Raw genomic sequence first — 27,776 nt, forward strand, 5'->3', positions numbered from 1 at the left:
AAGGCTATTCTCCAGCTTACAGGGCTGAATTAAAGCAGGCAGCTTTCTCATCTCATTTTCTACAGGAAGAACAGCCCCCGACGCTTCATCCTTGAACAATAACAGCCTTTCCCTCCCCCTGTGCGTTTGCTCCCATTTGAAATTCAGAGCATCTTATTTAAATCCACACCTTCAGCACCCCACAGCTGGATACCCTGAACTGGTCTCAAGCGCAAACCTAGTACCTGCAAAGACACAGAACCGCACCTGCCTGGGCTTCCATTCCAAGCAGCACCTTTTCCCAGCCCTGCAATATGCATTTATCCACTTCAACAAACACTTGGCACCACTGATTTCATTTGTGCACGACTGCCTCTGCCCTTTGCTGGCTGCCACTCCACAGGCACATCCGCAGCCACAGGCAGCTGTGGGAAACTGCAGATCCACCCCAAAGCTTGAAAAAAAGAACTTGGTAAAACCCCCCAAAACCTGGTTTGCCAAAACTTGGTAAAACCCCCCCAAAACTTTGTCTGCCCCTCGCAGCCTGGTGCTGTGGGGGGCAGACAAAGTGCAGCATTCCCAGAGCATGTGAGCCATAGGAAGAGATGGAAAATCCTCCACACGGAGAGAGGATTCAACCAAATAAAAGCCTGCACATGTGCAAGGGGTTTTCACCTAAGGGAATCATCAACCTCCCAGGATGGGCACTTCCCAGTGTCCCCTCTCCACCGCCTCACTGCTGGAAAAGTGACTAACAAAACCCAAAAAAGTCCAAATTGAAGACTGGGCGAAAGCTACAATCTGAGAAGCAGGTCACAATTGGAGAAATCTGCAGGGAAATTAAAAAAAAAAACCACCTAAAAATGGAAAATTATAAACAATCATCCCAATAAATAAAGGGAAGTGGTTGTGCCATTTACACACAGTCCAAGAAGGCCCAATTCCTCCTGCAGGAGAAAGCCTTTCTGCTAGGACCTGCTGCTTTTTATGGTGGTTTGGCCACATTTCTGCAGCTCACACGCACTGCCGTGAGAAGCAGAAACTGGCTCTGGTCCCTGCACGAGTCACTCAGATCAAAGTGCATCCTCCACCGGCAAGAGGAGGCACTTTGGAAAAGCCTCCCCAAGGAAACTCCCCCTCTTGCTGTAGCACAGCAGCCACACCAACCTCTCCCCCGCCAGAATCAGAAGCGTTCCAGGCTCTTTATGGCCCTGGCTCCCTCAGCTTCCTCTCCTCACATCATTTTCCTTTGTGCTCTCCAGCCTCCCTGATGGAATAGCCTCCAGCAATTAAATTTTCCACCCCATTTGCTCTAAATGACAAAGGATTGAACACCAACATGAAAATTATCACTATTATACCCCAGCATGAGCCCCCCCAGGGAAATCAGAAACCTCTCCCAGGCATAGTTTTAATCTAACACTTTAAACCAAAGGTTAGAAAATTGCCGTCTCCTTCCCTCATGCCTGTTTTCCCTATTTGGAAGCTTTTATTCACCTCCTCAAGGAATTCAGCCTCTGCTGAGCACACCCCCTTCTCTCCCCACATCTGAGTCACAACAGGTAGCCAGCACTCCCTCCCTGAGCTGATGTCACACAGGGCAGGAATTGGGAATAAAGAGCACAAGAGCCAGCGCTTCTGAGGCTTCTTGTTGAAGCCTGATTAAAAAAAGGGAAAAAAAGCACAAAAAATACAAAAGAAGGCCAACTAGACAAAAAAACCCCAAACAAAACCCCCCAAAAAAAACCCCAAACAAAAAAAAAAACCCCAAACAACAACCAAAAAAACCAAAAAACCCCAAACAACAACAACCAAAAAGAAAACCCCAAACCAAAAAAAAAACCACCCCAAAACAAAAAAAAAAAACCACCCCAAAACCAAAAAAAACCACCCCAAAACCAAAAAAAACCACCCCAAAACCAAAAAAAACACCCCAAAACAAAAAAAAAACCCCAAAACAAAAAAAAAACCCCAAAACCAAAAAAAACCCCAAAACCAAAAAAAACCCCCAAAAAAAAAAAAAACCCAAACCAAAAAAACCCCCCCCCAAAAAAAAAACCCAAAAAAACCCCAAAAAACAAACAAACCCAAACAAAAAAAAAAACAAAAAAAAAACAAAAAAACCCCCAAAGTATTTTAAAAACAACCAAAAAAACCCTCACAGCCTGCTCTACCTAGGTTCACTGTTTCTTTTGTCACCAAAGAGAAAACTCGTTATAGAAGCAGGGAAATAAATTTTTAAAACTGGAATAAAACATTCCCACCCCGACAGAAAAACAATCAGAACCCACAGCCTGTTTTCAAGCACACCTAAGATTGTCTTAACATATAGGCACCCCTGAAAGAACTATTTATTCAATATATAGGCACCCCTGAAAGAACTATTTATTCAATATATAGGCACCCCTCAAAGAACTATTTATTCAATATATAGGCACCCCTCAAAGAACTATTTATTCAATATATAGGCACCCCTCAAAGAACAAATCCCTTTATTTTAGGTGGGAAAGGGGGGAAAATGATGGGTTTTCACTGTGCCAGGGCTCAAGGCTTCAGCTCAAAGAGAACCAGGAGGAACAGTGAGCAGCTGATGCCCCCAAAGAAGAGGAAGCACGGTACCTGCCATGGAGGAGACGTGGAACAAGTAACACCTGTCCTCAGCCACGCACATCTGGATCACAGCTGTTCTGGCCACCTTGCCCCTGGTGTAGGACGGGGGCCACTCGATGTCAAAGCCCACGGCAGCGCCCTGTGGCAGGCTGTGCCTGGAAAGGAGCAGAGACGCCCAGGTTCACTCGCCGGGCGCTGGCAGCAGAGGCGCCCTGGCTGTGGGACTGTCCCCGTGTCACACCCGTGTCACACCCACGAGGCACGGCAAGCACCTCGCAGCTCAGGGCTCTGGCTGCTGCCCCCTGAAACGCTCCAAGGCCCTGCAGGTGCAAACACACGGTGTTTACGAACAGCTGCAGGTGGTGGGTGCGCAGAGGGACAGGCAGAGGGCACTCAGCAATCACCAGCACCTCACAACTGCACTGGTTCCCTGCCAGTCCCATCAGAGCAGGGCGACGGGAAACGAAACAAGCTCAGAACACCTTTGCCACACCACTCCCTTCTCCCCTGGGCTCCCAGATGGCCCACCTCCTCCCCCTCAGCACCACAGCAGGGACAGAACCCTTTAACCCCCACTACTAAAGCTTGGCCACACAGGCCTCAAGGACAGCCGAGGGAAAAAAAGGAAACGTTTTTATTCCTGTGGAAAGATCTCCTTGATTCACCCCAGGATCCCTCCAAACACAGTCCTGGATTTACCCCACGGCACTGGAAGGGCTGTACAGAAAGCTTTTCCCCCAGCAACATGAGCTGTGCGACACAAAAAAGGTAAAAACAATAACACACCACGGATTGACTGTATTTTCTTTAAATACACGCTCCCAGTGAGGGGATTAATTAGGAATTAACACCTCTCCATGAAGGCAGGGAAGCTCGTGGAATTGTCCCTGCTGTGAAAGGCACTCAGTCTGCACTGGGGTCCCCCCAGCCTCTGCTCTGAGGGACGGCAAGGCTCAGCAATGGCATCTCCCACCAACAGGGCCACATGGGAAACTATTCCCAGGCGCCCAGCCCCTCCCAAAAAGGCAGGAGCGCTCAAGGGAATGAAAGAAAAAACAGCATGAGCAGTTACCTGATGTCTTCTGAGAGAAGAGAACAGTCGTTGGCTTCGTAGCTGTAAACGACAGAGCCAGAGAACTCCAGGAAAGGCAGCCCATCCTCCAGAACACTCCTCTGGGCACCAGGCTTCTGAGAAACCAGATGTGGGAGAGACGGGTCACCCGGCACTCCTCTCCTCACCAGGGACACCCATCCCAGCCAGGCTCACACAGCCCCTTCAGGAGAACATTTGGGCTCCTGCCCCAGCTCCTCCAGTGAACTCTGAGCACTCAGTGAACAAAAAGTCAAAACCACCGCTGTTTTAGCTGATAACTTTGAATATCCAAGCCACAAACCGCTTCCTGAGCATCGCATTTACCCCCACTTGGAGGAATAAAAGCTGCTGAGCGGCACCCTCTGCTTTGCCCCTCCCTCATTAATTAATTACCTCACCCTTGAAGCTGTTGGTCCCTCCTCCTGGGCATTTTTATACTGAACATTTACACATTCTCCCGAGCTGGGTTGTTCTGCAAAGAGCCTGCAAAGAGGCAGGACCCACCTTTGTGTGGCTCAAGGAATCTTCCTCCTGGCTCTCTGTGAGCATCCACTGGGGATACTTATCCCGCAGGCCAGCAGCTACCTCGTCCATTTCTGGCACATTTCTGTGCTTGATGAAAAGACCAAAAAGAACTCACAACGGTCAGCAACTCCTGTGGACGTATGAAAATATTTTCATTTTTGACTGATTTTCACGGCCAAGCAGACTTCTCCCTTGCTGCGCAGCAGCACAACCAACAACCCCCTCCATTTCAACTCCAACAAGGATTTCGACACTAAAACACGCCAATAACCACGGCTAACACAGCAAAGAGCACCATCAGCACCGGCCAGGCTGCCGGGGCCCTTTGCGAGCGGCTGCCCTGCTGTCCCCCAGCGCCCTCACCGCTTCACCCGTTGTCCCCCAGCAGGCCTCGACGCGCTCCCTCCTCAGCCCAGAGCGCCGCACGGGAGCTCGGGGCCCGTTCCGCCGCCCCGGCCTCTCGGCGCCCGGCTCCCGGGAGCGCCCGGCCTCCCTCACGGAGCCCGCGCCGCGCGCCCATTGCGCGTCACGCCGCGTCGCGCCCTAAACGCGTCACGCATGGCGCCCCGCCTCCGCTCTGGGGGTTACCCGAGGTGACGCGCACGCGCGGCGCCGCGGCGGCCGCGGGGCACTGTGGGCGTTGTAGTCCCGCGGCCGTGAGGGCCGCGCACCCCCCGGCGCCCCCCGCGCTGCCGCCGCCGCCGCCGATCTCGGCCGGGCGGGGCCGGGGCGGGCCGGGGAGGGCCGGGGCGGGGCGGAGCGGGCGGCGGGGGAGCGCCAGCCCGTGGCTCTGCGCGGCGGGGGGGGGGGGGGGGCGGCGGGGCCGCCGGCTGCGGGCGGTGGCGGCGGCGGCTGAAGGGCAGCGGCGGCGATGGGCGCTGCGGGGTGAGTGACCGGGCGTGGGGGGCGCGGAGGGGCCGCGGGGCGACGGGGGGCGGCGACGGGGCGGGAGATTCTGTGCCGGGGGGCGCTGGGGGGCACTTTTGGGGCGCTGGGGGCAGCACTGGGAGCACCGGGGGGCAGCACCGGGAGCGCCGGGGGGCAGTTTTGGGGCACTGGGGGGCAAGGGGGGAAGTTGTGGGAGCGCTGGGGCAGTGATGGGGAGCACTGGGGGGGGCGGTCGTCGGGCGCTGGGGGCCAGGGGGCAGGGCTGGGGCAGCGGGGAGGGCAGGAGGGCGCTACCGGGGGCACCGGAGGGCAGTGGGGGCACCAGGGGCCGGTACCGGGGCGGTGAGGGGCCAGGGGGGCAGTGGAGCAGTAGTGAGGGGGGAAGGAACTGGAGCCTGGGGGCACTGGGGCAGGAGATGCAGCGGCGGGGGGAGGTCTGTGGGTAGCAGGGGGCAGGAGGGCAGTGCCGAGGGGAACCCCGGTGCCCCTCGCCGTGCCCTGGGAGGAAGAGCGGAGGCGGTGATGGAGGGGGAAGGCAGCGGTTCGGGGACAGACCCTGCAGAGGGGAGCCGCAGCCCTGCGAGAGGGGTGAGTGCCCCCCGAAACGGGGCACCCCCGTGGGGCAGCTGGAGGGTCTGTAGTAGCGCTGGGGCAGGACAGCGGGGCTGCAGGGCAGGGAGTGCTGCCGGGGAGTGCCGCTGGAATCGGGACTCCCTCGTCCGGGAGCCGGAGCACGGGAGGCGAAGAGCGCCCGGAATCCCTCGGGCTGCGATGCTGCGTGCCGGCGGCAGCGGGAGAGGGATGCAGGAGCCTTTGTAGGGAGAGCGGCGCCGAGCGGAGCCGCTGCCGAGGAGCTGAGCAGGCCCCTGGTGCTGATGTTGTCATCTGTGTCTCTGTTGTGTATTATTTCCAGCTGATTGGTAAAGATGGAAAGAGGGAGAGGAGGAGGAGGAGGAGGAGGAAGGAACCTGGGAGGCTCTGGCCTGCACAGGAACATTTATTCCCAGTCCCAGCAGCAGTACCACTACCCGGCCTCCTCCCAGGGGAGCTGCATGGAGATCCAGGAGCTGGCCTCCAAGAGGGTGGACATCCAGAAGAAGCGGTTTTATCTGGATGTGAAACAGAGCTCCCGCGGCCGCTTCCTGAAGATCGCCGAGGTCTGGATAGGAAGGGGCAGGCAGGACAACATCAGGAAGAGCAAGCTGACCCTCTCCTTGTCGGTGGCCGCCGAGCTGAAGGACTGCCTGGGGGACTTCATCGAGCACTACGCCCACCTGGGCCTGAAGGGCGGCCATGGCCACCGGCACGAGCACAGCAACGACAAGGAGCAGCACGCCCGGAGGCGGCCGCAGCACCCGCCGCCCTCGCCCCCGGCCTCGGTGGGCTCCGAAGAGCCCCCTCACAGCGTCCTCAAAACGGAGTACATCGAGAGGGACAACAGGAAGTACTACCTGGACCTGAAGGAGAACCAGCGCGGGCGCTTCCTGCGGATCAGGCAGACCATGAGCAGGGGACCTGGCATGATGGGCTACTTCGGCCACAGCTTGGGACAGGAGCAGACGATCGTCCTGCCGGCGCAAGGGATGATCGAGTTCAGGGATGCTTTGGTGCAGCTGATCGAAGAGTACGGCGAGGGGGACATAGAGGATCGCCGGGGGGGAGGCGACGAGCCCCCGGAGCTCCCCGAGGGCACCTCCTTCCGAGTGGACAACAAGCGCTTCTACTTCGACGTGGGATCCAACAGGTACGGCATCTTCCTGAAGGTAAGTGAGGTGAGGCCGCCCTACCGTAACACCATCACAGTTCCCTACAAAGCGTGGACACGGTTCGGGGAAAACTTTATCAAGTACGAAGAAGAGATGAGGAGAATTTACAACAGCCATAAAGAGAAAAGAATGGATGCCAGAGGGGACAGTGGTGAAGAGCAAGAGGGTCTGGAATAGAGTGCATTGGACGATTAACCAAACAAAGCAAGCAGAAATTGGTGAGAGGGACTGACCTATAGTAGTTCCAAGTTGCCCCAGTTTTTTGTAAAGCCCTTTTCTGGTAGTTCTTGCTAACTCCAGTACATAATGTTACAGGAGTCCGGTTATCACGTTAAACTATGCCCAAAACATCTCCGTGTGTCTTAGGAAAGGAGCAACCTCCCGAGTCCGTATGAGTCAGCTGCTTCGAGTGTTGGAGACTGTGGAAGTACGAGTATCAGCACAAACAAAATCCGGCACCCTGACCTTTAAATAGTCTAGAAAAGGCTTGTGTTGCACTTAAACACGATACAAAAGTACCCCCGCCCTGAACCTTACCATGAAATGTATCGGTTTCTGCTTGTCACCGGTTTTTCAGGACTGGCTTCTGCCCGTGCCCCGTCCAAAGGCCGAGCAGCGTTGCCGTAGAGCGTTTATGGTGAAAATCAGCTCCACGTGAATCTCTGGTCTGTGTGTGAGGAGGGAGAGAGGTTTAAAAGTTGGCATCTCCTGGTTATTGAGTTGGAAACAATAGTCTGTTCGTGGGTAAAGTCCCGGTAACCCGGCAGACCTCAGTCACGTGCTGGTGAAGGGCGGAAGACCTGTCCTGTCATCCCTCCCTAGTTTTGTGCTGACCAGATCACCTGAGTCTCCCAGGACAGCGGAGTGCTCAGCCTTCTGAATCAATGGCAGTCAATGATAACCCACTCCTCATCTCCATGTTCTGCCTGTGAGAGGCTGGTGATCTTTTTTTTTTTTTTTCTGATTTTTAATGCATTTTCCAAAAATTTCAGAAGGTATTTTTGTATTAGGCGTCCCAGCAGGCGGCTGTGGAGCGGGCGTTGGGAGGTGGAAGGAATGCCACGACCGAGGCTCCCGGCTCCTCTCCCAGATTGACGGGTTTCGGGATGTTACCTGTGTGAGGAAAGCCTTGGGGTGTTTTCCTCCTCCCGCCGTGGGGAGGACCTTTGGGGTGTTGGGTGCGCAGCTGGATTCGCGTGGAAAGGCACCCCCGCCATGCTCGCCCGTGGCGCGTTTCGGAAGCGGCTGTGGTGGATGCCCCGTTGGGTTTTCTGTTGCGCTGGTTGTGGGTGGTGTTGGGGAGACAACGCCCGTGCTCTGCCATCACCCCCTTCCCCCTCAGCTCGGAGCTGGAGCCGTCCTTGAGCGGCTCCAGTCCCCCATCTGGCCTGCCTGCCCCAAGGTTTCCGTGTCATCCTGGAGTCTTTGTGATGTAGATTTTAAACCTGGTGATGTTAACTCTCTGCCTGGAGGGAGAACGTGTGCAATTACCTGGTTGGGAGGTTGGTGAAAGATTCTGTGTTTCTTGAAACTGAATATTTATAACATGAGGGGCTCGTCCAGCCTTTGGGTGACCAGCTCCTCCTCCCTGAACCAGCGGGAGTTTGACTGAGCTCCAGGTACTTCTAGTAGCGCGTTGCTCACCTTGGAGATTGTTTTAAGCAGGCATTACCATGTCTGATCAGATATTTGTAATCACTCAAATTGTTTCATTACATTAGAGTGGCCTAGTGTGCACGTGGACCAGCTGTTTTTCCATGCAACCGTGACCTGTTTTATTTTTGAACCTTTTGAGGAACATCGTTATCTCCAGCCAGACCGTTCACCACCCTGAGTCTGGAGCCACCTGCACACTGCGTGGCCACGCTCAATCCGAATGCTGTTGCCTGTTAATGTCATAATGAGAAAGGTTGGGGAGACAGGGTTGGGAACCAAGAGGATAATCTGGATTTTAGTTTGGGTACTAAAACTAGTCAATCAGTTTTAACTTAAAAAAAAAAAGAAAAAAAAAAAGAAAAAATATAACAGCTTGCACCAAAGTCACCAAAGAACCTTTAGGAAAATGTTACAGTTGTGACAAGAAGTAAGAAAGTTAATTTCACTGTTTTAGGTGATTCCCCCTTTAAAACCACATATAGCAGTTACAGCAACCAAGCCTTTGGCTTAGTGTCAAAAACTCCCATCCCTTTCTCCATAGGTTGGTCTTTCAGGTCCCTTTTCAAACCTGGAAGAGATTTTCTCGCTCCATCACTCGAACAGCCAGTGGACCCTGATGAATCAGCGGGCTTTGTGCGGGGTCCTGGTTCATCGGCGCTCTTACGGCTTTCGTCCCAATGGTTTTAACAGGTCAATTAAAAAAACAAACAAACAAAACAAAACCACAAAACCCCACCTTAAAAGAACTCCACATCCCGGTGTGAAACCAGAATTTAGTGAATGAGTCGTTGATGCGCGTTAGCGTATCGCTGACTGCTGCTGCCCGTCACAGTGCCTGAGGTAAAAAATTCACTTCTAGTCCAACAAACCGGAGCTATGAATGTACGAACTTTTTACGCTCTCCTTCCCGTTTCTGTGTGTGCTCGGCATCTCCCATCCCCGCCCGCCTTTGCCTCAAGGGATCGTAAAAGCTCCTCGGTTGGAATTAGCCTGAGTGGCCGCGTGTGTTGTAAGTGCTCATGCCTTCCCTGTGTTCCTGTAGCGCTGGTGAGGAAATTACTCGTGATTGGAAAGGGATGTTTTCTTCACCGTTTCAAAAGATGCAAAAAAGGATGCAAAATTGCTTTCCTCATTGCTGCCCTTTTTTAAAAATCCCCTTTATCTTTCGTTAATGGATTGGCCTTCCAATGCCGTTAGTTTGTTGTAAATGTCACCCAGGAATCCAGCGACGGCCGGCTACCGGGCCGGCCTGGGTTCTGGCACGCAGGTATCCCGTAGGATCCGCTCATGCATTTACTCCCCTGGCACGGGATGCACCTTAGTATCCAAACCTGGCTCGGGATCTTCACGTTCGTTGCCGATCACTCGTGGGTAGACCAGCGGCCGCGGGTTTCCATCGCCACGGAAAGCACCGGCGCTGGCTTGGAGGAGGACGGCTTTCCACGCGGTGGGAAGCGGGCGCTGGGCTGGAGGGTAGTAGGGATGCACTCGGAGTGTAGCAATGCAAGACTTGAACGGTGAGATTCGGAAACGGGTTCCTTTGTATTTTTGGCAGCGCGTCTCCAGCTTCCCAGAGCGGTGACCACGCGGGCTGCTGGTGCCCAGGAGGGCCCAGCCAGACGCTCGGGAATGCTAAATTCCCTGATGTGTTTTAAATGTTCGTTGCTGACGCCCTGAAACTGCCATGTCCCTTAAACTTGAGAAAACACAAGCTTATTTGCACTAGAAAGAACGGCCAAAAACAATCCTTAGGAGGACAGGGTGAAGAGCACCGGTCTGAACCTCTTTTTCTCATGAGAGAATTTCCTATTCAAGCCCTCACCTCTGTTTCGAAATTGTATGGTCCCGGCAGAAAGTCTGTCAGTTGAATTATTAAATCCTAATGCACTTTATATTGTGTAAATAATGCTAGGAGCACATTTCTGCTCCCGCTCCGGTAAGGGGATGCTTTGGTAGCGTAGCCTAATGCCGAGAGAAGCCGTCTCCTGCATGCACATGTGTCTGTTAGAGACCTGTTGGTCCTGCTTGGTCCAGCTCCGCTCGTACGTTAGAGGAGGACAGGCGCTGTGTTGAGGATCCTCCCAAACCACCAAGAGTGGGATGATGATTTGGTTCTCTACATTGCAATGGTGCAGAGCTGCTGAGCGTCCTCAGCTCCGCCGCCGCAGCGGCTCCTCGCCCCTGCTGCGAGCTGGGCCCCCCGCGTTGCCGTCGAGGCTTAAAGCCGAGCTTTGCGCTCGTAGTCTTGAGAAAGCCGAGTCCAGCAGCTGCCTCGTACCTGGCTTTCCCCGCTGCTGGCGCAAAAGCCAGGGTGGTCCCTGAAAAGCTTGTCCCGGATGGAAGGGGCTGGGGGGCTTCCCCTGCCTTGCAGCTGGGGAGACGTTGTGTTGGGTCCGGCCCACGGAGCCGGCTTTCCTGGTAAAGTACAGAGCTACGGAAGGGTTGGGAAGCGTTTTGCACTGGTGTGGAGAGGGCGACCCGCCGGGAGCAGCGGGGGGACGGCGAAACCCTCCCTCTGGGGCTCCCTGCGTGCAGCCCGGACGGACGGTGGGCTTTACCCAGCGAGAAGCTGCAGCGGTTATTGGTATCTACTCGTCGTCGTAAGTGTTTCTTATCTGTATCCGATATATACCGATTCATATCCACGTATAGGCATTACTATATTTATGTGAGTATATTGTAGCCTGTAGTAGCTCGTAGCGAAATAACCTTATTTATCTGAAGCGCAGTCTGAGGAGGAGGGGACGTCTGCTCCCGCCACCGGTCTGGATAAACGCGTTATTCCACCCAGGGCTGGGTGCACGCTCCTGGCCGCAGCCCTCGGAAGAATCCCACGGGTTTTCAGCGGGGCTGCGAGGGAAAGCGTGGCTAAAAGAAGGCCAAGCTCTTTCTTGGAGGCGTCGTTGAGGCGAGGTGAGAGCTGTAAAGAGGCAGCTGCCGGCCACGTCATGTCTGCGTGCCATTTTACAACCCCTGGCTCTGCAAATCTGTACTGCCGTGTTCATAAAATCCCAAGCAGAAGTATTATAGTCGCGTCCTTTATACAAAAGAGAACCCCCGAGCAATTACCAAAATCAATGTCAGCACTTTTTTTTTTCCAGCTACAGATGTCCTAGTCTGATAATTGCATCATTTTTTTCCACTATGGCCTATTGAAGTGACCTAGACTCCCAGGGAAGGGAAGCTGCTGGTGGTGAGGAAGCCTTCTGCTTGCGTGACTTGCAGTCCTGTTTTCCAATTCTAGTAATTTTTATAGTAGAAAGGAGTTTATTACTGTGTATTTTTACTGGGCAGATTTTGCACCAGGTCAAAGATTATCTAATAAGCCTTTTCAGTTTCATGGCATTCCCACTTTTGCTGTACGTACACTAGATATATGCGATTTACGAAAGAATTCCTGAAGAAAATTAGACCTTCTGTTTAATTTTCTGTGCTGCTTACTCCAAAATTAAGTTGCCCTTTATTTTAATGACTTAATGTGTTGTGATGTCTAAAATTCACCTTTCCCCTCTCGCCCCTCCATTCCTTTCAACTAAAGGTTGTTCTTGAAATTAAGAGTTTATTCAAGAAGGAGTGGAATTAAAGGCTACACCACAAGCTACACCCAGGCGAGGCTGTCATGGCCACAGGAAAAGAGCCCCAGCTATGGGACAAGGTGCTTCTGGATTTGGGGGATTTGGAAAAAGCTAAAGCCAGATCTCTTGCTGTTCTGTTCCTCCAAAACCTGCGGAAGCCTTCATGGGCTGACATCAATTTTTCTTCCTAATGTTTTGTCAGCCTGCGTTCAGTTCCCCACCTGCACCTCAATAAAGGCAACAGTATATATAAAGCATCGAGGTGAAGTAAAATATCAAGAACTCCTGATAGATGACATGGATTAAAAATTGGTTTTCCAGAAATGTCAGAGCGTAAATTGAGGTTTTATAAGCCGGATGTCGTTTTGGCATTTCTGTGATGGATGTAATTAGATCGCTCCTTCCCCGCGCGGAGGGAGGCGTCACGCGGAACCCGAACCCGCAGCCTCGGGGCTCTCTCGTGTGCACCAACTTCTGGAAAGGTGCAGGTGCCTGCTGGCTTCTCATGTGTGGGGAATGTGGTTGTGTTCCTACCGGCCTAGCCTCCAGGGGCCTGGCTGCCCCCCCCCCCCCCCCAGTAAAACCGTCATTAACGACTCGCTAATTCATCTTCTTAATTGCTAGGCTGCACAGAAACGCTTGGAGTGGCACGTGGAAATTGCTAGCTCTGCACAGAGCCAAAACTTAAAAAGGCATATTCCGTCTTTTCGGGATTTTAGACCCATCCACCGCACCAGTGTTAATCTGGGAGGGGTCACGGCTCCTGCCCTGGAGGTGTTGGTTGGACACGCAGACAATCGGATGGATTTCTTGACCGCGGTGGGGGAAATCCGTCCGGCAGGCGGGAGTTTGCATCTGCTCTTGGTCCCGATCGTTTGCCACGCAGAGATTAATTGGAGGCAAAGATGGCCCTCGGTGGCGGCTGCTGGCAGCCGGAGAAAGCCGAGGCTTCGTGCCCAGCCCCACTGGCGCAACATCTGTGAATTCACAAATGAATGTGGGCACAAATGAACGCAGAGGCGAGGGAGAGAGGAATATTGGAGATTGATATGCACGGGCATATTGCAAATACTCGTTTCCCCCCCTGTTTCCAATAGGTCCTGCCCTTGGAGACATTAGAGCACTGTCTGTCTGTTCTGTTTCCCGTATCGGAGATGATCAGCGTGCAGTAGGAGCGAGATGGGCTTCGCGAGCAATATCAACATACTCTACTACTAACCTTAAATCTTTACACTGCAAAGCGCGTGCAACGGAATCTGCATTTCAAAACAGCAGAGAGTATGTGGGATAAAAGACACGGGTTAACCCCAGGCTCTTACAAGTATTCCCATCTGGTCCTTGTTGGGAGCACATGTTGTTGGCACAATGCAGAGGGAGAGGGGGAGTAAGAGCAGAGATAAGCACTTCCCACTGAGGCAGAGGAACGAAAAGGCAGGAGGGGGCGGAGGGAAGCGAGGACAGGATGCGTGCTCCAGGGAATCGTAGAGCACCGGGGATGGTTGGATCCGTAGTAGGAGGAATAGGCTGCGCCTTCAGCATTGGAGTCCCACAGAGCTGGGCAAGGAGACACAGAGCCTGGATCCTCATGCTCTACTCGGGGACCAGGGTGGTTCTCTTGGGGCTGCTTCTCCTTCCTCTTTGGGATCAGTAGCACGCTCTGCAAGTGTCTAACCTTGCCAGCAAACCCACCGGGGCCAAGCGAGGCCGATGGGTGAAGTTAGTGCTTTTACAGCTCGTTCTTGGAGGCTCACGTGGCTGGGCTCTTGCTGAGCGAGGAGGCTCGCCCAGGAATACAGGCAGAAGCTCAGAGGAGCACTCAGTTGTTGGTGACCTGTGAGGTTTGCTGGTGCCATCTCAACTTATGGATGCTTGCGTGTGCTTTTCACGCTGCATCGGCTGCCTCCCGCTCCAGGAATGACTGATGGAGTGTGGTGTGTATCAGTGGGGCAGCTGCTCTTTTCCATTGCCAAGGAAGGCTGGAGGGGATCAGAGGGGAAAGAAAGAGGGTTTCAAGAAGCAATCTCATGCCTTTGCAAAGGGGTTTGTGTGGTTTCTAACAAGACTCTGAGGATGATCACCACTTGTACCGCCTTTGCTTTCCTGGGCCTGCCACTCTGAGGTCTCAGGTGCAGCAGGGGTCGGTGTCAACAGCTGTTGAAAGCTGTGCTTTGAGCCAGTGAAGTGCTGGAGTAATTGCCTGGACTCTGGGAAAGCTGTCAGTGTGTGGAGCTGGGCCTCCTGATAAGGGAGATGGGATCGCTTTGGCTTTATCCCGCCTGTGCCTGTGTTCTCCACCACTAAAAGGGGGTGGGTGACACCTCCCTACCTCAAAGGAGTGCGAGAGTTCTTGTGATGGTCTGATGGTGGTCGATACTGATGGTATCTGAAAGCGAGACGGGGAGAAATTTGGGGTGGAATGTAGTGTTTGGGAGGTTTGGAACCTACCTGACTCTAAACTCGAATTTGCAAGTGCAAGGGTGCCTCTAATGGTGCGTTTCAGGGCCGGGTACAGAGCAAAAAGCGTCCATATTTTTCCCCAAGTTGAACAACCTGGACAAAATCTGCTCTTTCAAATCTCCCACGCTGGATATTCCCAGCTTCCCTCCCTAAGCTATTTCACCCTACTTCCTGTCAGATACTTTTCCTGCTGTCCAGTCCATGTGTCCCTTGCTTCCATCTAATTCTATTGCTCTTTGCCTTACAGGCCATGCTCTCCAGAGGAGTTATAAAAACGGGTTCGTTTCTTCCCTGCCGCAGCTCTTACGCATAATTAAAGGCTGTTGTCAGGTCTCTTCCGCATCCTTTCCAAAGGAAATACAAAACGTTCCACCAGGGATAATTGTTAGCCCTGGTCATGTTCTTGTTGCTTTCTGATGAGACTGTTCAAACACAAATGTAAGGAAAGCACAGTAGGTGACTATATAAGCTCCCTGTGCCAGCATGTTTGGAAATACAGGTTTTCCCTTACGTTCCTAAATCTCCCAGGATTGTATGTTGTCATCACATGAAGAGACACACAGTAACATTTTTAGGTCTGAGAGTTCTGTGCAGGTCCAAGGAAAGAGAAGGTCCTGCTGTCCCACAGTGTTTCACCACTGCACACATGAATCTATGATGTATATTCATCCCAACAGCTTCCAGAAGGGCACATGTGTCAGGCAGCTATTTCTTCCCTCCTCTTCTTGAGGAAAAGGCTGGGTGTGCCAATGCAGCCCTGGTATTTTGAACATAAATCAATTATCCCTGCTGTTCCATGTCCGAGGGGGATCTGGAGCACGGCATGTGCTGGCAGCAGCGGCCCCGCCGGCTTTGCAGCACGAGAGCAAAGCTCAGGGCTGGCTCCCAGGGAGCCCAGCCTGGCGTTGGCATCGCTCCCACCGCTTCCCTTGGCAACTGGTGCTGAGCAGGAGCTGCTTTGTCTCTGGAAGTTCCCCCTGGACCTGTGGCTGTTTTGCAAATTGTCATTTTTGCTTTGGGCACCGAGGAGGTTGCTGTGCTGCTGCCTGGTTGGGAGGTACCTGATGGAAAAAGAGAATCTCTCTCTTCTCTCCCAGGAAGCCGGCAGTGGGAATCTAAGGCTGGGCACCTTAGGCTCTGGGAGGGAGATGACAGAGCACTGCTGTGGAGTAAATGCAGCACAGGGTGCAGTCAACGGGTAGATGTGTTTTCTGTTTGGGTTGTCTTCACCACAGCTGCTTGTTCTTTCCCCCTGGATGTTGGAACACTCCTGATATCTCCGTAGGGCTGCCTAGAACGGGAATCTGTGAGGGAACTGAGCTGCCTCCAAGGACGGTCTCTCTCCTGAGACTCCAATAAACACGGCAAAGTGTTTGAAAAGCGGAGCATTGTGCTGGTGGCACTTTGGAAAGAGTTTTTCCCAGGTAGCTGTCACAGCAGGGGTGAGCAGAGGCTACTGGCACCCAAGAACAGAGGGCAAGGGTTTGATCTAGTTCTTGGCAATAGGATTTATGCTGGATTCAACAACTCAGTTAATGTGCACATCCCTGTAGTAAGTGATGAAGGCTTTTAATTTAAGCATTTTTAATAATCTCCCCCCCTCCTGGTAAAATTAGGCAAAGAGTTTTTTGGCTGCAATGTTTACCTGTAAGCTGAGAATAGGCACTGTGTTTCACAAGGTGAACCAAACCTCCATGCCTCTTTCCTCAGAGCATATCCTTTAAGCTGACATTATATTTCTTGCTCCATCTGGTTGCAAAACATCAAGGTCACTAAAGCAGCACAGGCAGAAACCCCTGTAGGTGTTGATATGGCTGAGTGCATGGGGACATTCTCCTCTCACTTTGCTGGCAGGGCCTGATCCTGCCAGTGTTGTTCCTTTTCCCCGTCGGATCACCAAGTTCGTGTCTCGTGCATGACCTGGCTTGAGGGCCCTAAACCTCTTTTTTTTTCTTACAAGTTCAGCATCTTTTTCTTAAGCTTTTGTTACAAATCCCTCTGGAAACGTTGTGCAAAGCCCGAATGTGCCTTGGTTCCCTCCCTCACCGTGCATTTGGTAACTGCTGCAGCCAATGTAGGACAAAAAGATGTGGAGCTGGTTGTGTTTTTCCCAGACAGTCGTTTTGCTCCGTGTCTGTTCTGGTGTGTTTCGGCCTCAGCCATTCCAGGGATCCTGCCTGCAGCTCTCGCGTGCTTCGGCAGCTGTTGCGTGGCTGGTGGGGCTCCGGCAGAGAGCAGGGCTGGGGGTACAGCTGGGGCACATTCTTGGGGTGAAGCTGCAGCAAAGCAGGAGTTACTGAACCCTGCAGTCCGCCACTCCCTGGGGGATGGCTCCCATGTGGAGTGGGCTGCAGGGAGCAGTTACCTGGGGCAGACCTGGTGCTGTGCTGGTGGCAGACTCGCCGCTTCCCCCGAGCAGCCGGCGCGCACCATCTCGCTCGTAGGCAATGTCTGACAGCTTCCCCGGGGATGAGCTTCGCTGCATCTGCTGCAAGTGCTGCTCTGAGCTCAGGCTCTTCCTTCCCACCACAGCTCAGTGGCATGCCTGGATCCTTTGTTATGTGTAACCTCAATTTGGTTTCTTTGAGCAGTGCCAGGATTTCATTCTCCCCGGGACATTTAAATGGGGTGCAGAGTAATTAGAGTCGCTTTTCTCTGCATGTGTAATAGCAAATGCTTCCAAATCAGTTTGGGAATCGACCCAGGGGTTTGATGTGGGTTTGTAAATTCAGGCACGTGGGAGGAGCGTGCCCACAGCAAAGCATGAAGATGTGGAGATAAGAGCTGTGCCTCTGCCAAGCTCCTGTCTACTCTCTTACAGTCCTGTACTGACTCCGGTTGCTGCGGTGGGACCCACCAGGACCAGGGACCACCAGAGCCTGCCCATAGGACCTGGGTCAAAGTGGCAGCAGACACCTGAGCTAGGCAAGGGACAGCCACCCACAGGTACTGTGTATCCCATTACAGCTCAGAGGGAAGGTGTCAACAGCTTGATCCTGGATACCACAGGAGCCCAGCTCTTTCTTCCTTCCTCTTCTGCCTCTGGGATTTCACCTCCTGCCTGGCGCATCCTCTCTGGAGAGCCTCGAGGCATGTCCGTCCTGGGATCAGCGTGTGCCAGCATGCAGTGTGCACGTAATCCTGCTGCATCCCGGCCCCGCTCCATAGCAGCATTTACTGCTGATGTCAGCACAGTCATCCCTCAGCGCTGCCAGGGGTAACCCTTGGAGCTAACCACTGATAAGTTCCTTCTAGCTGTCTTATTTTAAAAAAAGAAATAAAAAAAAGAGAGGGAGGTGCTGTAGTCACCTGATGAACATTTTCATGGATGCTGCCAGCTTTTTACCGTGAGTTACCTTGGTGAAGGCATATTACAGAGACTTTTCTTTTAAAGAGAGCTTAAAACTGTCTGCTTGGCAGTATGTGTTTTATGCTGATATGTGTGAAACCCCGAGAAAACCCCCAATCCAGAGTAGGAGGCAGAGGTGGTGCCCCCTTGACTCCTGCCTGTAGCATCAAGCTGCAGTTTAACCTGTTGCATTTCGCACCTCTTTCCCGTTCTCAGGAGGCGCCTTCTAAAGCTGGGATAACCTCCCTAGACCTCCCTCCTCAGGCTCTTCACAGAGGGAAGCTCACCCTCCTGCTCCCCTCTGCAGCCCTCGAGCTGTTGCAATAGCCCTTGAGGTGCTCTCTCTCCTCGTTCAAAACCCACGCCGGCCTCTTCCTCTCAGCGAGGCTGAGGATGCTGTGCAAAACAAGCAAGAGGGCACAATATGGGGATTTTTCACTTGCCTCAGCCTGAAAACCAGCCTCCTCCAGGCTCTCAGTCTTCCAAGAGCTTCCCACCTTTCTAGCCAAGCGGTTTGTTTGCTAGAAGAAAAATTGGTAGCTTTGTGCTAGCAATAACCGGAGTCCTCTTTCACTAGCGCAGGCATTTTCTCCTTTCAATTCCGTCTGAATGCAGAAACTATTGTGAAATAAGAGCGGTAATATCGGGAAAGGGGAAAGCAGAGTGCTCCTCTGGATAGGGTTTGATACAATTTGAAGCTGCTTGTGGAAGATTGGCTGGAAGGTAAACTGATTTGGGCTTAAAAAAGATGGTGCTGGTAAAGTGTGTTAGTGACTCTTCAGCAGATGGTCCAAAATAGCTTTTTTATGCTCCCTGACCTCCAGGAAAGATAACAGGATTTTTGATCTTAGATTGAAGGGGCAATTTCTGCTGGAAGAAACTTGTGTTCTTTAGAAACCATCCCAGGCTGGCATTTGCTGTCAAAAACGTTTCATGGGAGCGGACAGAAAACAAGCCAGAATCACACGGCTGAGTCAACCCCAGGCGAGCCTTGCGAGGCGCTGCGGCTGAGCTAGCCAGCCGCCCAGAATTCAGGGTAGGTCCCCGTTGTCACCCATCCTCCTGGTGGTCCACGGCCCCCAGAATTTCCCACGGACACCTGTGGGGGCGTGATGAGTCTGGAGCTCCTGGCTTTGTGGCGTTCTGGACTGTAGAGCTGTCGTGGCCCCAAGGAAAAGCGTTCCTCTCCGACATTCCCGCGCTGTGTGGGAGCTGCGGCGCCCGTACCGGGTGGTGCTTGCTGAGGTGGGTATTGAGTTACAGGGGTGCCTTTCCTGAGCAGTGCTTGGTCGCCAGCTGTTGTCCAGGACGCCGTGCCTTTTGGTGCAGCAGTAAAAAAAATAAACCTTTCTCTTTGAATTTCAAGTCAGGGGCCTGTTTTCTGCCAAGCTACCCCCCCGCACACCGTTTCAAATGTATTTTATTCTCCTTTTCTTTGCGCCGGTCCCGTTCCGCTCCGCTCAGCAGCTGCTGCGTTTAATCCCAGAAGCTGCAGTTGGTAGGGAGCAAAGTGATCTCCATATAACCTCTCTCTTACTCGTGAGCGTGCATTACGAAGCTTAACCGACGGTAATAAAATGTTTTGCTTTCAACGTGCTGTCCCTGCGGTCCAATGTTCCCGTCTTCAGGCTCCATCACTGCGGCGGGGCGACGGATCGGAGCTGTTCTGCTGCTCCCTGGGAACGTGCCTGGGAATACTGGATGTAGGCCTCGTGGATGCCCAGCGAGGAGGGACGGAGGAGGCGGAGCAGAGCCCTTTGCGTGGGTGGTGGCACGCCGGGGTGCAAGCAGCTCTTGGAGGAAGGTTGTGTCTTGGCAGTCGAGGCAAGAGGCGCTGGGGGTCGTGCTTGGCTGAGACCCAAGTGCAGGTTCCCGTCTCCCTGAGATTGTCTGGCACCGCAATCTGGTGCGAGAGCCTCTTCGGGGAGCGGGAACAGATTGCAGTCCTGCTGCTTGGTTGGGTTCTCTTCATCCCTTTCACAACCACTCTGCAGGTTCATGGCTTTATTTGGCTTCTTGTGTTGCCTGCATACTAAAAAAGGGCATTTTCATGCCATCCTGCAGGACGGATGTTTTTTGGCCGGGGGGGAAAAAGGATGTTTCTCATCCACATTTAAGTAACCGTACAAAATGTGGAAAGTCTGCTTTAGGAATTTCGGTTTTGTTTACACACCATTGATGCTTTTATTAAAAGCATCTTTTCACATATAAATAATTTAGGGCTCATATGATTTTCCTGCTCTAAACCGAAAGCAGCGATTTCAAAGCAGGGATCTCCAAGCATCATTTCTGTGTCACGGTGGGTTGCATTAGCCCTACAGCTGCCTTTTGTTGAACAGGATGGGGTTTTTCCATATTTGAGGTTTATAGCATCGGGTTTCAAAGAGGAATTTCCCAGACAGAGCCCCCCAGAAGGTATCAGAATATATGGCTTTGTCAGACAACGCTAACAGCTTTTTTCCTGGAGATTGCCATTTTGTAAATAAGCTTCTTCTCCAGCAGCACGGCTACAGCTAGGAAAGATGGATGATTATTTCTTCCCAGAATGGGTCTTCCGCTGCAGGATCTGGTTTTTATTGCGATAATTAGCATAGAATTAAAAATGGCCCCGCATCTTCAGCTTGCACTGTAGCGTCTCTGGCACCCAGCAGCCTGGGCTGGTGTTTTCCTCGGAAATAGGCTGTGTCTGGGAATCGCTTGATTCACCACTGAAAACCAGTGCACGGATATCTGCAGGCTTCAATGCAGCAAAAGCCTCCGCCTCCAAAAGTAAATTATTGCTCCTAATAAACTTCCAAATCAGTTGTTTTTTTGGAGACTGGGAAAGTTGCTGAGGATGTTTAGGTGAAAATCTAGAGCAGCGGCCGGAGCAGGATTTTATAAATGCCTTTAAATTCCAGAGCTCGGGTTAAAGGTGAGGTCACGGGCAAGCAGACAGCCTTTTCTCCTAAAAAAACCTCTAATAGCTTTTCTTTTTAAAAAATTTAACAGGGTTGCCACTCCAGGTGGAGGGAGAATTATAAGGAGCGTCACACACAATGACAGGAGAGGAGAAAGTAAATCGTAGGAGAAAGTAAAGCGGCAGAAATGCGGCACCACGCGTAAACTTCCTGGTGAGAGCTGTGCAGGAAATTACTGAGCAATTGGACGCGGTGTCCTAGCATTAGATTTATTATCCACTTCCAAATCATCTGCCAAAAATCCTTTCCATCGGAAGACAGGAAAGAACATGTTATAAAAAGACCTGGAAAAGGAGTCCTCTTGGCATGGGAGTTTTCAGGCTGGTAATTGTCCATGCCTCCTGTGTTTGGGTTTGGTCTCAACACTGAGGTCAACGCTACTTAAACCAAATGTGATCCCAGTGCCCACGTATGGCACATGGTGAGAAGTGCCACTCTTGCAGGATCAGTCCTGGAATACAGTCCTGGAAGATGCTTCTTTGCCCAGTCTATCGCTCAGCAATTGCTTTTAATCCCACAAGGCTCCAGCATCACTTAGGGAAGGTTGGCATGCTTTTCCCCCATGATGGACTTGTTCCTTGCTGGGAGGCAGGTTCGTGGCCACATCCACGTGCTTGTGTACATTCCCCTGGATATATCATTCCAAAAGTTTTTTGTCTGGATGGTGGACTGAGATGGTGGTGTTTCCCCACCTTGCACCTCGTTGCCCTCCTCACTGCGGGGCACTGCCCGTATCGCGCTGCACTTCTCCAGCTCCCACATCTTTTCATTTCTTGCCAGTTTTGTGCCTACATCCATATGCCCCGTATGCACGACCTTGCTCTTTGTGTGTTGAATCCAGCTCTTTCTGGCAGTAATGGAAATAAGTGGCGTGAGTTTGTAGCTCTGTTTTTACTCCTGGGATATTAGTGTTCCCTGCTGCTGGAAAACCATCTCCCTAGTGCTTGATCTCTGATGAGAAACATGTCTGCAGCTGTACCTGCAGCATCCTCAACAGATCCTGCCAGCTTCTGACTTTAAAAGAGCTTTCTCCATGAAAAAGATCCACTCCCACCTTGCACGCACCAGATGTTGCACAGCCAGATGTTGCCTTGTACAACACTTGGGGGAGAGTTGGTGGCAATGCATGCAGGGCCCGGGGAGCCACTTTGCTGTCCTGTGGCCATTTTTTTGGGGTGCTTGCTGAAACACAGTGAGAACTGGAGGTTCTGCTTTGTGTGAAGATCGGGCTGGGTGATGGGGCAGTTGGTGGGAAGTGTGCGTTTACCAAGAGGAAAGGGCATGCCTGTCATCTGTTGGGACGAATCCTCCTTTCCCAGCCTCTTCCCAGGAGCGTGCTGATCCCAAGTCCTTCTCCGGAGCTTTGTTCTTCGTGAAAACGAAGCCGTGAGTCACGTCAGCGTTTACCAGACCGCCTTCGTCGTCTCGTCCTTGCGTTCGTTGTCCTTTGGCAGGTAGGGTGGCTGAGAGAAACAAGCCAGCTTAATGCATGGTCAGAAAGCTGCAATGAACGAAGCAGACCACAAGTAAATAGGTAAATAGGCTAAGCTGTAAGATAGCGCGTAAGAGGAGGCAGCCTGCCTCCGCAAAGTGCATGATAAGCATCGGCCAAGCTTGTTGCAGGCACTGGGCAAGGCTGCTTTCGCTAGACTTTGAGTATCCTAGTTGCAAAGGCTCGTCAGTGTTCCTAAAGGCTCTTGGTTTTGGAGTGGGCTCGTCCTTTGTTTTCTGTGCGCCGTGACCACTTGCTTCCCGAGCGGGTTCATAGCGATGGAGTTAATGGAGCTGTTCTTTATAGTAGCCTAAAAGGTGTCAAGTCGTTTGCTCGTGTGTGTTCACAAGCTGAGCCGTGGCGTGATTTGAAGCACTTTTGGTGTGGCATGTGCAGTTGCAGTGCTGTCTGTTTTTAATTTGCCCCCGGGGTAGCCTCCCCGCCCTCCCCCCCGTGTTTCGGACACTGAACCAAACCGACGCTGGGACTAGCACTTTAAGTACTAGTAGTCACTTTGCTTCGGACTAAACTGAGCACTGCACTTTTGTACGTACTGTTAGCACTGAGTTTTGAACTCTCTTCTTTTCCCCAGCTATTTCCCCTCCTAGGCGCAGTGTTAATTACGTAGGGGCCATCAGAAGAAAATTTTGAGGTGTGCCTGATTTCCATTATGTATCCATTAGCCACCTGAGAGTAGGGAATTTACCCGTCCAAGCTTGTTTTACACGACAGCACCGACATCTGCGTCGCTGGCGTCCAGGCAGACGTGGTGGTGGTGGTTGTAAACTTCGAGGTCACCCGGAGACCCGAGGGCATGGCTTTTAAAAACACCAAAGATGCAGGAGAAGTCTCAATAGGGATTGGGGTGGCGCAAGATCATCTCCTTGACGCCCGGAATCGAGCAGGAGCAGGAGTCGCAGGGCGGGCAAGGCGCTCTTGTGTCTGGAGTGCACGGGACAGCCCAGCTCAAGCCAGCCCGAGAGCCTGCTACCAATAGAGGCTGTGCTCAAGCCATTGCAATAAAAGCCATCCTTGTGCCTGCACTGGAAGTGCTGTTGGGATTGGTCGTGGGCTTCAACTGCAAAAGGCATTTTGAAGTCAAAAAGATTTGCAGGCCATTTAGAAGATGGAGCACAATAACCCTGGGGTTCGCTGTTGAATTCGGAAAGCGCTGTTAGGAGTCGATCAGCTCTCGTGTTCAGAGGCAGGTCAGATGTGCTATTCCTGTTATATTGCTGTGGTATTCCAGGGATCAGAGCTCCCTTGCCAGCAGGAAAGCAGCGGGGAAGAGCTAGTAGGAAACATAGTCAGAAATCTCTAGGATTCGGAATGGTGATCCCTGGGATGCTGAATAATCTGGGTTTTGATGCCCCAAACCACCCACTCCCAACCACCTGGTGGGGTTCTGCTCCTTTAAAAGCCCCCGTGGGTTTTCCACGGCAGCAAATCAATCGTGGTGGGTGTGAGAGCCCCGTGTTCCCTTCATGCCAGGGTATCCACACTTGGGACTTCTGCTCATCATCGTTGACGAGCCCACAGTCAATCCAAATCCTTCCCTGGCAATCCTCCGTGATGGGAGTTTCTCCCCGGTGACACTTGATGGATAAACCCTGCCAGTACAGCATGATCAGTGGGAATGCAGAGAAGGGAATTAGGGCTTCTCCTTCACTGCTGCTAGCAGGGGGCCAGCGTGGAAATAACCTTGAGCAGCAAAAAGGGATGGCTGTGTTGGGCTTGCCTGTTGCAGCAGATGGAGGAGTTATCCTGAACAGCTCCAGTTTTAGTGGCTGGTGTTCTTGGCTTCCTTCTTCAGGGGCTTGGATATTCAGTGGGAACGCAAGGTGGTTAAAAACCCCAAATAAATCTTGAGCAACCCCAAGTATTATGCTCTTACGTCCTCTGTCACTGGATGTAAAAACAGAAACAGAATCCACATTTTGGGTTGGGTTGTTTTTTTTTTTTTCTTCCTCCCCCCCCCCCATCCCCAACCAAATTATCCCTGCAAATTTAGCTTTAAAAAAATAGCACCAGGCGATGCTGCTGCTCTATCCGAGCCCCCAAAATTGTAGTGGCTGAGGGAACAGCCTCTTCAGAAAGTACCTCGGTGACTCAGAGCCCACATCCCGCTCACTGTCACCAGGATAAAGGCAAACCATTTGGAAAAGTCCCCCCCCAGCAAGCCCACCAGTCTCACGGAGTCCGTGGAAACAAGCTTGGGAGAAAGGGGGATGTGGAACAGGTATTTTTGTCTTATTTTCCCCCTCAGGTGTAGTTTTTTTGTCCCTTGGAGATGGCATCTCAGCCTTTGGGAAGGCAGAATTCAGTGTTTTCTCCTGCCCGTCACATTTGAGGCCTGAATGCAAATCCTAGCACAGCACCCTTGGCTCTGGAAGGGCCTTTTAGGTGGAAAAAAGGGATTTTTAGTTGTGTTTGGGTTTTCAGATAGCTTGTGGGAAGCGCATTGTAACAGCAGACAGGCGATGCTTTACCGACCTTTTCTGTTCCTCCAAGAGAGACTTTTTAATTTGCTTCAGTAGTTTAGAGTTGGTTTCCTTGAAAGTCTTTTTGGACCCATGAAAATGCCCTTGAAATGAGTCAAGTTTATCAAAACAAAATTGTGCACACACCCATGCACCGGCCCGCGTGTTCGTGCTTGTCTCCCTGGGTGTGTATACACGTGGAGAAATAGATTATTTCCCAAAACATTCCTTTTTTAAATCTTTTTTTGTTGTTGTTTTTTGGGTTTTTTTGGGTTGGTTTGGTTTTTTTTGGGTTTGTTTTCCCCCACCCCCAGGATATTAACCAAAAGGTGTTTTAAAGTCATGGCATGAAAACTCCTAAGTGTAAATCTGAGTACCTTGTGATGCTAATTAACAGGTTTTTTCCTGAAACTTTATGTGATGCTTAATATTTTCCTTAGGAACTTTTGTTTAATGTTAGATCATTGTTCTGGAGGATGTTGGTCCTACTGGCATTAAACTAATGGAAATAAAATGCATGTGTTACAAGTGTAGAAACGGTGAAGAATTAAGTGTGAACTTACTGTACGATACTGATTCTGTTTTCAAACAATCTGTTTTGCTGTTCAATAGTTGACATATGGAAATGCCAATGTACTGTAATTTAGCACTTTTCCAATGGACCCTGTTCTCACTACGCCTGAGGGAAGAAGCAGGTTTGGCTCGAGGCTGGCTGAAGGCAGCCCCTGAACTCTTTTCCGTGTGTTTTGGCACCAGAGCTGGCCAGGTGGAGCTGGCATTAGGGGTTTTCTCATCGCTGGGGCGGCTCTTCCAGCTCTCTGGCCAAACCAGGACCGTTTTGCAGCTTGGTCTGGTGAAAGGGAGGGTGCAGTTAGGTGATCTTTGAGGTCCCCTCCGCTGTGGGATTCTAGGATTCCGTGATTTGGGCGGACGGGCTGGTGGCATTGCGCTCCACCGGCGCATCCCCCGGAGCCAGGCTGGGGTGGGGCCGCCCGAGCTGGGGTGGGAGAGCTGCCGAAGCAATCCACGATCCCTGAAATCCAGCACAGCTCACCAGCCACCCCTCTCCAGCCCGAGCCCTCCTCTCCTAGTGCTAACAGGGTGCAAAGTGTTACTTGTCATGTACTGTACTGAAAGGGTTAATTGATCAGTGACTGTATTGTACTGTATGAAAACTCATGAATTGCCTTGTATTGTTCCCAATGGACTGTTCCATGTGTCCCCACTGTTCCCCAAGGACGCGTGTGCTCAGTTGGGTGCTCCCAGCTCTCTGGTGCTAACTCCTCCGTATCCGATGGTGCTCCTGCGGACGCCAACTGACCACATGCCCGTCCCCAGCTTCAGTTCAGTCCACCACGTCTTTCTCGTCTGTTTGTATCAACTCACACACACATACACACACACACGTATGAGAAAAATTAAGGATAAACTTGAATTTGTTTCAAAGCCTCATTGACAATCTAATGTTTTCTATGTCTGCTTTTCTTTTGGGATGGTTTTTCTAGAAAGCAGCCCGCCAGCACCTTCGCCCCCGGGAGGGGATTTCGCCCTGTTCGCTCCTCTGGCATCCGAGGTGAGCTGCTCCCTCGCTGGCTCTTCAGGCTCAGCCACTGGAGGCTGATCCGTCGGGAGCCAGGGAGGAAGAGGAGGTGCAGGTGCCTTCAAAGATGCCCAGCCCTAAAAAGCACCCGGGACCAAACGTAGGTGGGTGGGCACTGAGGGTCACGGAGGGGATGAACCCGCCCCTTGCTCTGTGGCAAAAATTGGCTTTGAAGGAGAATGGAGGTGGAAACGTGGAGTCCCAAAGGCGCCTGCATCTCCTCCCAGCACCGCTCATCTCCGCTGGCAGAGGAGCCACCTGCCGAGCCTGAGGTTTTCCAGGTGACACCCAGCTCGGATGGCGTGGACAGGGCCACCCCCTCCAACCCCCCCCACCCCCCACCCCGATGCGAGCTGCTTTTTGGACAAAATGAAACCTGACTATATTTTATATCGATTTGAAAACGAAGTCTGATATTTACCCCTGTTCTCAACTGAATTTGCATATTGTTGTTTGCCACGATATTTGTTCTGTCTTCAAATAAATTTGCTTACTTGTGTAGTCTTAACTGTCTGCTCGGATTCTTACCACCAGATTTACCCCCCTCTCCAAGGCGCTCTCCTTTCAGCGCATCCCAGGGAGATGAGAAGGAAATTTTGCCGGGAGGGGGAACCATTTCAGGCTGTGAATGTTTTTCACTCCGTTATCTCCCATTCATCTCCCCGGGGCTTTTCAATTTGATGCCCTTTTCCCCCCACCCAGTCTTCCATCATCGGCTGCTCCTGTCCGGGTAAGTGCGTGGCAGGGGAGCGCCTGCGCCTCATCCCGCTTCGTTTGAGCGATTCAATTGTCGCTAACACATTTTTCCAGGATAGAGGCATTTCCGACGGCGGTGTTCTTGCATTCGGGAACGGAGGGATTTACGGCCGCGGGCTGCGGGCATCGGCGTCGGCATGCAGCGCCGGCTCTCGCTGCACATCGCATTAGCGACACGCTGGCATCAGTCAGCGGAGACGGCGCGGCGGAAGGCAGTGCCCTCCAAAGGCTGCAAAACCGATTTGCACATGCGTCTCCAGGCAAGTAATCAAATCAGCCGGCAGGTTCAATACGAGGAGTAGGCGAATAGTCCGGATTCGCGTGCGAACAAAACCTGTTGCCAGGCTCGCAGGTTTTGAGGTTCCTCCCCCTCCCCCCAAAAAACAGCTGTTTGGGGATTAAAATTGTTCTAGGCTGCTGCAGGAGGACATTTTTTATTCCCGGAAAGATGGAGCTGTGTCCGAGAGGAACATTTCGGGAGGATCCTTGCGAGGGTTTGGCCGCTCTCCTTCCTTTCGGAATCCATCCCTGTGCATGTGTTACGGTGACAGAGTCCGTTTTCAGAGATTGATCCCCCCTCTCTTTGCCTC

The 27,776-nt window shown here is 52.2% G+C and overlaps 2 protein-coding genes across 8 annotated transcripts in view; one reads left to right on the forward strand and one right to left on the reverse strand.

Moving 5' to 3' along the window:
- WRN (WRN RecQ like helicase) overlaps positions 1-4,742 on the reverse strand; it is a 28,538-nt gene extending 23,796 nt beyond the window's left edge. For 3 of the 6 annotated variants that reach the window (XM_038134479.1, XM_038134480.1, XM_038134481.1), the window contains exons 1-4: positions 4,571-4,741; positions 4,187-4,337; positions 3,662-3,777; positions 2,599-2,744 (exon numbers count right to left, since the gene is read on the reverse strand). In XM_038134479.1, coding sequence (XP_037990407.1) covers positions 2,599-2,744; positions 3,662-3,777; positions 4,187-4,276 — 352 coding nt within the window. In that variant the 5' untranslated portion in view covers positions 4,277-4,337; positions 4,571-4,741. Of the gene's footprint in view, positions 1-2,598; positions 2,745-3,661; positions 3,778-4,186; positions 4,338-4,570 lie in introns of those variants that run through there. The other 3 variants (XM_038134483.1, XM_038134478.1, XM_038134482.1) reach the window with 3 other exon arrangements.
- Positions 4,743-5,043: 301 nt separating this feature from the next.
- On the forward strand, positions 5,044-23,001 carry PURG (purine rich element binding protein G). Of its 2 annotated transcripts, XM_038134489.1 has the most exons (3): positions 5,044-5,092; positions 6,009-6,858; positions 17,371-23,001. In XM_038134489.1, the coding sequence occupies exons 2-3, from the start codon at positions 6,022-6,024 to the stop codon at positions 17,467-17,469; spliced, it is 936 nt and encodes a 311-aa protein (XP_037990417.1). In that variant the 5' UTR covers positions 5,044-5,092; positions 6,009-6,021; the 3' UTR covers positions 17,470-23,001. The 2 variants fall into 2 exon arrangements, with proteins under 2 accessions (XP_037990417.1, XP_037990416.1); XM_038134488.1 differs by lacking the exon at positions 17,371-23,001 and having other exon boundaries at positions 6,009-17,344.
- The last annotated feature ends 4,775 nt before the right edge of the window (positions 23,002-27,776 follow it).

This window comes from Motacilla alba, chromosome 4 (genome assembly GCF_015832195.1).
Source record: "Motacilla alba alba isolate MOTALB_02 chromosome 4, Motacilla_alba_V1.0_pri, whole genome shotgun sequence".
Lineage (NCBI taxonomy): Eukaryota > Metazoa > Chordata > Aves > Passeriformes > Motacillidae > Motacilla > Motacilla alba.

Coding starts and splice junctions, on each gene's coding strand:
- PURG (XM_038134488.1), top strand. CDS start 6,022: ATGGAAAGAGGGAGAGGAGGAGGAGGAGGAGGAGGAAGGAACCTGGGA.